The sequence below is a fragment of the Sipha flava genome, unplaced genomic scaffold (genome assembly GCF_003268045.1).
Source record: "Sipha flava isolate LNK unplaced genomic scaffold, YSA_version1 104_pilon_pilon, whole genome shotgun sequence".
NCBI lineage: Eukaryota > Metazoa > Arthropoda > Insecta > Hemiptera > Aphididae > Sipha > Sipha flava.
The window spans coordinates 183503-196083 of record NW_020271718.1 but is presented as its reverse complement, the minus strand read 5'-3'; the positions used below and the strand labels follow the sequence as shown (position 1 = coordinate 196083).

The 12581-nt window shown below is 26.5% G+C and overlaps 1 protein-coding gene across 1 annotated transcript; it reads left to right on the top strand.

Moving 5' to 3' along the window:
- Positions 1–227: 227 nt before the first annotated feature.
- LOC112684193 (numb-like protein) lies at positions 228–6445 on the top strand. The gene is made up of 5 exons (XM_025555571.1): positions 228–445; positions 4691–4813; positions 5631–5792; positions 6011–6154; positions 6232–6445. Exons 2-5 carry the CDS (start codon positions 4703–4705, stop codon positions 6334–6336), a joined length of 522 nt encoding a protein of 173 aa, XP_025411356.1. The 5' UTR covers positions 228–445; positions 4691–4702; the 3' UTR covers positions 6337–6445.
- Positions 6446–12581: the final 6136 nt, after the last annotated feature.

Here is a 12581-nt window from a genome sequence, read left to right as displayed (position 1 = left end):
AGTGAATTTTCATATTTTTTGTCATGAATTAATATCCTTTACTCGTTTATGTAGAAATTTACATTATTTAAAATCCTGTTTTATGTATAAAGAATGCAAGATAAACCCTGGGATATATAGATTATGGTATTCTGGTAACCGTGTAATTGCATTCGAAACTGATACCTAAGTCACTCGGGTAGGAGAAAACCGGTTACGAATTTCTCTTGGATATTTTCTCCGCGTTTGCAGTAAACGATTGTTATATTTAGTTGGTTGAGTTGTAGCTAATAACCTTAAATACCCATCCACAGGCCAAATTCGTATTATTTTGTTCTTGTGTCGTCTACGTCGACATACAAATTCAATACATATGCACATATGTACAAGATTTCTTTGTATTTTCTCCGTTAAAATCTAAAGTCTCCTATACAAGGTCGTGACCATTTTCAGTTTGCAGATATTGGTAACTATAACGCATTTTCATTTGCATTTAATTTTTTTGTGTGTTATATTGCGTTATACTTAGTAAGTCAGTGACGCTGTACACAGTCACAAATAAATAGATACAATGAGTAATTGTATTTTGAGGTTCCATATGGTTTTATAGTATATTATGTTTAATGCAGCACTTTATTCAATCTTATGGGAGCGATACGTAGAATTAATTTATTCTTTTTCAATGAAATGTCGGATACCAATGTTTTTCAAACAAATATCATGGAACTCTTTTCTATTGATATAAAAATGATTTTATTAAAAAAAAACTTTTTTCATACAAAGTTTATATTATACTTACATATCCATATTATTAATATGTTATTATTTTTTATAGTAGTTAATTTGGTTGATGTATCATAATATTAATATTTTTAATGATATTAAAAGCAAGTATAATAATAGCAATAAAATGTTTCCTGAGTTTTGAGGAGGTAAATGGGATATTAAATTCTTTGTTTGTTGATGTGAACTAGTAGTAATGCAGAACAAAAAAACCAGTTCCTTATTTTCGCGAATTGTAATGAATTTTTCCAGTTGAATAACTTGGAAGTTGAAACAAACCGATTTCAGTTCAAAGGAAAACATGACCATAATCATAACTTTTAAAATTTAATATAATATTATTGAAGTGGATTTTTTTGGTGTAGTTATAAATCATCTTATTAAAATATTTATATATAAATTCTATTAAATGTTGTGCAATTGCTATTTACCTAAGCAATACACGTGAAATACTATTAACATTTAACATTTACAATTCTATTGGAATTTTTGTTAGTTTTATTTACTTTGATTAAATATTTCATAATCCGGCAAATGTCTGTAATTATCATGATTATGTTATAAATAAATACCTACTGCGTATATGTATATATCCATATAAATATAGCTAGAAATTATACAGAAAGGTGTTAAGTACAATTTATAAGATTTAGGAATAATTAAGAAGTGGTTTTGGAATTTAGCAACACCACTTCAAATTTCTGTTCGTATTATATCTTATTTGTATTTAATGGAATATACTGCTTCATAAGTAGCGGTACCTACTTAGGCTTTGCAACATAAGTAGAAGATTGTTATTTATTATAATAATACAAATATTTTGTATTATTGATTATAGAATTATGTAGTCTAGTCTATCAATATATAGTCAATGGTAATTAAATAATAGACATTGCTTGTTTTCTTGGCAAAGACAAATATATATAAGTTTATGTTTATGTTCAGCTGATGCCTGATACTGTAAGAGTAAAACGATTAATTAAAATTTTTGGATAAATAGTAATTTGTATTATTTAAATCTTTAAATAATAAGTTAATAATTATAACAAGTTATTCTTATTTAGTCAATGAGCATAGATCAAAAGAATAGTATAGTAATGCCTGGTTATCGGTGAAGGTTACATTTCAGCAAAGTTGAGCGACTCGTGCGACTGAGATTTTGGTCGCACAAACCGCACAAACCGTTGAATAACGAATTCCCTACAGAACAAATGTCGACGCGCCGTGGACAGCTAGTCCGCAGGCACGTTTGATCTGTTAACAAGTTAATGGTGTTTTTATAATATATGCTAGTGAAATATATTTTATTATTAAACTAGACATGTTACGAAGTCAGAAAAAAAATGCTCATCAAACTACTTCTTTTAGAAGAAATAAACAAAGAAGAAACAATAATCGAACATGAAATTAAATTATGCAACACAAATTTGTTTTTCACTAGAAAAATTGAAGGACTTTACAACATTATGGTCAACGGTTTGGTGCGTTTTAACTTTCTCCGGAGCGGTCGCAGTCGCGCATTGACAGCCACATGCGTTCGTCGTGCGCAGCTGCAGCGGTGTAGGGAAACTATTCTCTATGAAAATGGCAAAACCAGTAATGTGCGGCCGAAATTTCGGTCGCGCTACGTCAGCTGCACGAGTCGCACGGTACTGTCGTGTCCTAAGGAATCACATATTAGATACGGTGTCCAATGTGCGACCGATCACGTTCTACCGTTTATTTGCGTTTTCCATTGACTGGCGTCCTACTCGTGAATGCAACGCGCGACAGATATTTTATCGTCGCGACCCTCGACAATACCATAACGAGAGCAGTGAATTAAGCATTAAAGTATGTTTTAAAAATAAACGAAAACATTTTAACCCTTAGCTACACGCAATCATTAAGGTCTCTTAAAATATTTTTTAATAATATTAATATTTTTCAATTTTAAAAATTGGTTTTTATTTATTTTTATGCCTGCTACTCTTGTTTCTACATAGAGTAACTATTATTTTATGAGTCTTTAGACTAATAGCTGTCATAACACATATTATTCCTAATTAAACAATAAACGTGTATATAGGTTATCGTAATGGTATATATCTGTATACTTTTTGGGTCTTTCAAAAATATTTGTATTGATTTTGCTTTTATACAACCAATTTTTTTTTTAAGAATTCTACTTATATAGGTGTGACAAATTCAATAACCAAATGTTAAAGATTCACCCGTAGTCAATTATTTACATAAATAAAAAAAAATTATTTTAAATGTTATATTTATATTTTCTATCTAAACCTATTTAGTAGTTTAAATGCATACCTCAAGGTAATTGCCAATTTTTCCGCCGTTAAAATGGGATCTTTTACTTTCCTTGATGGTAATTTTGTAAGTTCCAATTCAACTAACGATAGCAAAAAATCGAATTGTTTGCGACTAATACCAAAAAACTTCCAAAATTTAACGTCATTTTTGAACAAATGTCTATTTATTATAATTTTAAAATATCCTTCAGTATCTTGGTTTTAAAATAATTACTTTTTTTTAAGCATTAAATATAAAAATAATACTTCATTCTCTTCAAATTCATCTTCTAGTAAATGTAGAATTAATTTATTATTATTTAAAATGTACAGTAACTCATTATCAGACATGTTGGTACGTCACTCTTTAATAGACATCGGCGTACTACTGACAATATTTAGAACCGAGTAGTTACTACCAGTCGCGCATTGGACACCGTTTTTATTTTTTTGATTTTATAAATCACAATTTTGTGAATCTGTATTTTCTACAATTTCAAATTTATTTAAAAACACTTTCCATAACACTGCGTCATATTAATTCTTTATTTTTTTTGTAATTCTTGAATACTAGATTCGTTCATTTCGTACTGTAATAAATTACGCTACATTATCACAACTTTTTATTTTATTCAGACAAATTAAATTGAAAACAGAACAATTGAGGTTTATTAACCGTACACGTGTAGTTAGACCTATACGTAACATAATTACCTTATTTGGCTTGTCTGTAATAAGTACTTATGTACATATACAGTTGTATAGTTATATTAATGATTCAATAATATTTTTAAATTATCAAAATATTATTTAGTTATACCTAAATTAATCTATCATGCAATCTATGGTTATACCTAAGGATATAACAACAATTATCTACCAAAATTATACTACTTAAATTATCTGCAGTGCCTGTATAATATTGATAAAATGTTAATATTTTATCGCGGACTCAACCACTGATAAAAACTCCATGGAAAACAAATGAATAATAACTTTTAATTAGAAACACACTTTTTGTGATAATAAAAAAATTAATTCTATGAGCTGGAATCGTTTGAATAATCCATGAATAATTAAATATTAATAAATCCTTAGAAATACATGATCCTGGCGCACTTTTATACGTTGCCTATATTCCACGGTGAACGTGACATAAATATATAATATATTGTCAGCTTTTAAAATTAATATTTATATAAATAAATAAGTTTTTTTTATGATTACATGATATTTAATTGTTATTATTTTATAAAAAAAAATAACTTTAATGAGTGAGTGAATAGTGCATATAACTATTATGGCAACGATGAATGATTATTGCGTTCGACAAAATATTTGATACATATGTAATTATAAAATAATAAAATTGTTCTAACAATTTTACAGATTTATAATGTGTTCTAAGTTTTTATGTATAGTATTGTATACATACTTATTATGTCTATGTTTATTTAATTCATATTTCTATTGACATACTTAGTGCATAATCAAATTAATCAAAATTTTAAGTTGAATATACTGAATATACTGAAGTCTATAAATAGAAAAGTCTATAAATATGTGATTATAAGAAAATTATCATTAAATATAAGTTGTCATATTTTGATTAATAAAGCAATTTATGTATTTTAAATTAGATATTTTCCCAAATGTCATACTATTGTAGAAGACCTTTTCAAGATGCTATAGACAATTCAATTAATCGATGGCCTCAAGATGAAATCGGCATACTGGATGGAAATTGTTCTTTTGATATTGACGTAATTTAGTACTACAATACATAAACCTATTATAAGTAGGACTTGAATTTCTATAGATTAATTATAAAGAGTACCTATTAATATTTACTTACTCAGAACTAGAGCACGGATGTGTATTCATTTGCATATTTATTCTGGTTAATCATATGATAAGCTAAGTGAGCACAAAATTTGTTCCATAACATAACAATTTAAAAAATGAAACGTTATTAGCGATTATTTTTGTATATTTTTATGCATATTTAGGGTTTTTTTTAGCTCATATTTGGTTGGTTTTTAACGCCTATAAAATCAGCGCTCTACTTAGAACTTATGAAATAAAATATAAAATGTACAAATATTTTAAGTACTACGCATTAAAAATTAATTTGTTTAATGATTATAGATTATATTAGATGATGGGAGTATATAATTATAACACCTTAAATACGAAGACGTAGAATTGTAAATTTTAAAATTTTAAATAAAAATTATTATGAAATTCGATTACCACTTTTATTACACTATACTTATATAACACACTTTTATTAATAAAAACTAAATGTTTGTATTACTTTTATCCTCAATTAATTATTTAATGAAATTTGCACAAATAATTTAAATAAATATCTAATTTTAATTATGACTATATTTTTAACTACCAACTTGTACAATATACAATTTTGAATCAAATTCCTTTCAAATTGAAAAACAAAATTGTTTTCTATATACTTGGTTATATTTTTGGGTAAATTATATATTGAAAAAATACTTTAAACCCCGATTTTTGTTAATAAGTCTAGTTAAATCGTAAAGTAATAAATATACAATTTTTTAGTATTTAGGAAACGTTGAAGTTTCTGACCCGTCAAATTCAAAAATATGCCATGCATCGTTTGTAAAATTATATCAGAAATATATGACAGATGTTTGCTTTTCGAATCCAGCCTTATTGTGGATTACGGGGTATGAGTTAAGAATTGTAGAAAAAAAATCAAAGGTAAATAAAAATCAATGAAGATAGTAAAAATATGTATACATATCGAGCTATCGCTATATACTCCTTTATTATTATTATTTTTTAAATTGAAGGAGTTTAGTTATTGGATATGTTATTCTTATTTGTTTAACTTTTATTAATATTTATCTATCTTTTTGTATTTAGAATGTAAAATAACCAAATCAATTTAATTTAATATTTAAATTTCTTATGTTTAGAATTTAATTTTAGCTCAAATCATTGAAAATATAGTGTTTTGTGCATCAGCCATAGACAACCAAGATCAATTTTTCTACACTTGCAGAGATACTTATAACAATCGATGGTTATGTCATTTGTTTGTTGTTAACAAACAATTATCGGTATGTATTTTTCTGATTTACCATGTTTTAGAATTTATATTTGTGCTTGATAAATAATAAATGTCTTTTGTAATTAGAGTAATCGACTGTGCAGAGCTGTAGGTTTTGCGTTTCGAGTATGTCTGAAACGAAAAACCATACGGGAAGGACTTACTTCGAATAATACAAGATCCATAGGTTAAATAAGCAACAGACTATACATTTATTGTACATCGTCTTTTGTAAGAAACAAGTTATTAAAAAGTTGTGTTAGATTAATAATTAAAATAAATTTATTGTTTGGACTAATAATTATAACGACTAATTTTATTTATATTGTGAAGAAATTAAAGATTCACCCACCTTTAGTCAACTAAAGAATAACTTAAAATATTTTATGATATATTATAAAAATCAATTATTTTGGGGCAGTATTTCCTGAATTAATTTTCTGCCAGACTGCCTAAAAAATTCTAAAAATGATTGTGGATTCCTAAATAAAAATAGTAAAATAATAAATAATAATAATAATCTTGTACATATTTTAATGGTATAAAATTTAAAAATTTAAGTAAGTATATAATAAAAATTAAAGCCATAAATATTATTAATAGCTCTAGACAGCTCAAAATGTATATAATTTGAACCATATTGTCTATTACCGTGTTTATTTCAATTTGCTGTGATTACAAGCACATTTTAATTTTTAAAATTATATTTTTTGCGTTTTTATATATGAGTACAATGGAATGTACGTATGAAGGTAAGTACAATTTAAATATATATTTACCACAATTTAATAATCGTCTACAATTATAAATTTTGCCAAGATATATAGAATTTAATTTTTAAAGTAACTCATAAAAACTCATATTGTTTTCATTGTAGTCAGAGTCAGGTGCGTATTGGCCCACTGGAATACCGGGAAAATACCGGTAGGCCCTTTTAAAAATTATAAGACCTGAGCCCTTTATCAAATAGATACCTGTAGTTTCAGTTAAATTCAGTAATTTTATTATTTTTAACAATTTTAATTGAATAATTGAAGAAAGAAAATTATATAAAGGACAAATAATAAATTTCGTTGATTATTTACTAATAATGCAATTTTTAGTATACTACTCGTATAACTACTAGCTTCAATCATATTTAACTATTTTATACTTATACATACTAACATTGATTATAAATGATGTATAATTAGTATATATTATATTCATCAAAAACAAATAATTGTTATTTATAATTCTAGTGAATTATAATAAGAGCGCTAGACATGATAAAACGCCATGCGGGTACATGGTATACTATGACAGTATTTGTGTATAATAAAGTTATTATAAATTACTTGGATTATCTAATAATTATCAACGATAATTTTGAATATTCTCGGGAAAATTATAGTAATATACACATATATGTGTACAAGAAAAAAATGTAATTCATGTTTATTATACATAACAAATGTTATGTATGAGTTCAAAATGTATTCTTGAAAGCCAAGGGTGGTGAACCTTTTTTCGTTCAACTACCAAATTTTCCTTTTTAGGTCTTGAAAATTGTTGACGTGCCTAAAGAATATTATATTTTCTAAGAATAAAAATAAAATTACAAATTTATTATATTATTAATATTAAATTTTAGTCATTCTTAATAAAACATAACCAGCAATTGTTCATAGGTTAAAACATTTCTTTCCGTTTTAATTAAATTAAATTAAATTTGTTATGGCGAATAGGCTTTCAAAAACTAAAGTTGATGAAAAATATGAAAGCAGAAGGAATATTGTAATTTTTAAAACATATATAATTTATTTATTTGAATTTCTTACAACCAACATTTTATAAATAGTATATATATATTTTTTTTGTGTACAATTTTTAATAATTTAAATTTTTTGCGCGTGCCATTAAAATTTGGTCAACGTGCCATAGGTTCGCCACTCCTGCTTTAGACTATAATGGATTATTTAAAGATTGTCTTTTAACAATTCCTCTTACACAAGTAACGTGTGAACGATCGTTTTCTAAATTTAAAATTATAAAAATACATTTAAGAAGTTGTTTAGCACAAGATAGTTTTGAATCATTGTTTTTGATGAACTGTGAAAGGAAATTGTTGGCCAACCAGGAGCGACTACAAGAGAGGGAGGCGAATGGAGCAATCGTCCCTCCCATGGCCTTTTTTTTTTTTTTTACAAATATATATCAGACTAGGAAAATAAATAAAAGTACACCGTAAAGTCATAAGATATATTGTCATTTTGAAATAAAACAAGTATTATCATGTTATCATATTGGTGGTATACATAATATGGTGGTATGTGGCCCTTCTAGTATTTAGTCATACTCATGGATAAAATTTAGTTCAATCATGGTTGTAATTATAAGCATTGGAGAAATCTAATATCAAATCATAAATTGCAAATATATACTTATATATAAACCTATATTAATATATATCTATATTTGGAATATTATTAACTCTTTTGGAATTTTCTTTATGAATATTAGTTTAAATACTAAAATCTTGAATTTTAGAGTGGCTTGTTTTTAAACTTTTGATTTTTAAATGGAAATATAGAAGAATATTATTCTTATAAATTAAATTTTAATTCATAAAAAAATATCCTTATAAATTTCTGGTATTAAAAATAAGGGCTGTCATTTAAAAATCAAAAGTTGATACTCAATTAAGGAAAATATAATTCTTCTAAAATATTCAAGATTTATATATTTGAATTTATTTCCCAAAAGAAAGTTCAAATTAAAGTTAATACTTTTTTTAATAATGAGTGTTATGTGTTGAATGAATATTAAATATAGGTATTTATTTTTATATTTTAAGCTTTTATGTATAGTTTTTTTTTTTTTTTTGCTTTATTATTATTTCTTTGCTTTTTTATGCTTATTAGATTGAAAACTTGGTTGAGAAATCAAATGGGACAAGCGCGCTTAACTGGTTTGAAACTTATGAATATTCTTAGAAAAATTCCATAAAACACCAATAATACAATCGACAATAATACAAATTGAAGATACTAACCAATAGGTACTGGAAAGAATGGATAAAGAGAAGGAACGGCTGCATACGAATTGCGTCCCAAAATACAAAAATATACATCGTGATATCCGATTTGCGTCCACGATTTTTTTCGCGACATGTAATATAAATATATATCATTTATGCATTCAAACTCAGTCATAATTTTTTTTAATAAATTCTTCTTTTTCCGCATCCTCTCTTTATTTGTTTCAATACTTCAACAAATTGAAAAATATTAGGATACAATGAATAAAACATCTCATTTAATTTTGAGTGAAACGATTCATATGCGTTGGTGGTACGCATTAACGAGTTTGAAAACAGTCCATAATGACGGTTGATATTTACTTTCTAGCGAAATATAATTTTTTTTAAATAATTAAAAAGGCTATAAACTCTTTCATCGTAAGACTTTATAGCTATTAGGTCTTCGTAAAAACAGTTATTAACTTCATCGGATTTTAAAAATTAATGACCAAAGAAGAATTTCAAAAATTTTCTAATTTCAGATTCATTTTTAAAAACTATAGATAGATAGACCAAGACTTTGCTTTTTTCTCCAGATTGATTGTCCTAGAAGAAATCTACAGCTTTTGCGTATGACATCAGGAAAAATATCTAAAACTGCTGAGAGTATTGCTTGTTCGAAGTCTGCATAAATTATAATTGGTGCAAAATTTAATGGAATGTCGAAGTAAGACTAACGTTTACACGAACAAAATTAATTTCCAACAATAAATTGTAGGGTGATATTTACAGATAAAATATCGAAAATCGAGATTATCTACAGGTTTATCACTAAACAATATACTAATCTATGCAATAATCTCAGTTGGTGAAAAACTCATTGCCCGAGAAATCCGCGGATGCAACTCAGAATGTCGTGACAAAACCGCGGACACAACTAGGATGTGTCGTGGTAAAACCACGGACGCAACTCGGACAAAATATCATTTAAGTACGCAATTCGTTTGCGCCGGAAAGAACTATTAACTATAGTAAAAGCTCGGAATACATTGGTGACATTATGAGAAATAATCAACGATAAAATATAATCCAGCTTATATTACAAGGAAAGAGAAGTGTCGGAAGAAGACGAATATCTTGGATGAAGAATCTCCACGACTGGTATAATACAATATCAATAGATTTATTTTGGGCATAACTTGACATGAATAACATTACCAATATGATATCCAACATCCGGAACGGACAGGAACTCATAGAAGAAAATGTAATTAAATTATGATAAAATATAATTTTTATAACAAAAAAATATAAGAATAATTATGATAATAATCTGTATGGTAATCTGTAGAATCATACCCTACTATACTGGTGAACATTACGTTGATATAATAATATTTATACTAATGTGGGCTACTAATGGTATAATTGTTAGTATAAAAATAATTTTGAATTATAAAAAAAAATTGATTAATGTATAATATATTTGAATAACAATAGTTTCGAGTAATAATTAATTGAAAAAAAATTATATTACTTTGGTCTCCTATGCAAACGGGTCCGGGTAGTAGGTAAGTTGAGTCCCGAGAAAAAAATAATACTAGGTAAATTGGACGTTTCGCCTCCGCCGTTTCGTCCCCGTTTATTATTAAGATAGGGAATTTGATCTTCAGGAGTTATATAAATTTATTTTAATTATATTATTTGTATAAATGTAACAGCAATAAATAATCATATAATATTTATAATTTATGTTTACTTATTATTATTGTACTTAAATTATTATTATTATCACTATAATTAGTTTTTTTTTGTTGATGCGCACCTGTAGCCGTTCGTCGATTGTGGTGTGTATGGCTTATGCATTATACAGTTATTGTGGATTTAAATTTTTTGTGCAATTGTACTTTTTAAAATTAATTTAAATTTTAAGTTAAAAAAAAACGATTTAAATTTAGTGATTTAAAATTCCAGGGGCCCAACGTCCTATGGGTAGGTATAAATAAATCTACATAACTCCTGGAGGCCAAATGTCCTATCTTAATAATAGACAGAGACGAAATGTCCGTGGGCTCGTTTTTTTTTTCGGTGGCGAAACGTCCTTTTACCGTAAATTGGATCCCGCCAAAAACAAATTAATTTTATTAATAATATCCAAAAAAGTGGAGTTAGTATGAATTTCGTCCATAAAGTTTAAAATATTAGGATATGGTCTGTAAAATCGACGGTTTAATCGTAAATTATATGATTCACAGCTATTGATTGTATGCACGGTGGTAGCAGAAAATTGAAACCAAAATCTGGTATTTAATATTTGGAAGAAATTTAATATCAGCTGAGGTACAGGTATAAACACAGATTATATGGATATAATATTATATATTTATATAATCTGTGGTATAAGTATCTAGTATATAATTGTAAAATATCCATCAAAAACAATCATTATAAAAATTGATGATAACTGATACAAATTAATATGCCAAACATAATTGTATATACGTTCACGCCCTTATAATATATCTATCTTAATTAAACGTAATCAAAGATTGTTAAAAAGAAATCAGATTATTAGCCGGGACTCAACTTACCTACTACCTTTTTTTCCTTGTGACTCAACTTACTGCTTTCAAAAAGTACCCAATTTATCGCGGACCCAATTTACCTAGCCCCTATTAATTTTGAGTTTATATCAATTACGTCGAAAAATCGCAGATAAAAAAAGGAAAATTAAGGGATGGAAAAAAAGGTATACATCTGTAGCGTTGGTATAAAAAGGGTATAATTTATAGATATACATCTATTACGCTGATCGATATTCGAGTTAATACATTTTACGATTACCTCATTGATACATATAATGATGAAAATGCAACTTTTCCCCCGTATCTTTGGTTATCGTGTAAAATATCAGGCAAAAGAACAACAAATGCCTGTGAGGCATTTCACTCAACGTTTGGGAAATATTTTTATTCACCTCGTCCATTTTTGTTTTTTATAAAGTTATAAAAATAATGTAACGCAACAATCATAATATGTGTTCTCTTAGTTATTACAAATATACCAAACTCTAAATTTATGACAAAAGAATAAATAGTAAAATAGACATAACTAATTTTAATATTAGACCTAAGAACTTTTCAAAATTTTTAGGATTAGTGTAAATACCAAGTATTTAGAATGATAAGTTTGATTTTAATTTTAATTTTTGTTTTTAGCCATTATAATTTTTACATGTATTGTATAGTTGTTATACCGGCGCAACAGATGTATACTATACAGGTAGTGTCCTAAATTTGGCGCAATTGATGAATACCGTTAATTTTATCTTATAATTATTTTTCTGAAATTTGTTGATCTGACATTTTAAATATTAAGGAAAAAAATGCATACAAATATATTTCAGATGAAACAAATGTTGAATTTTACTCTTTTA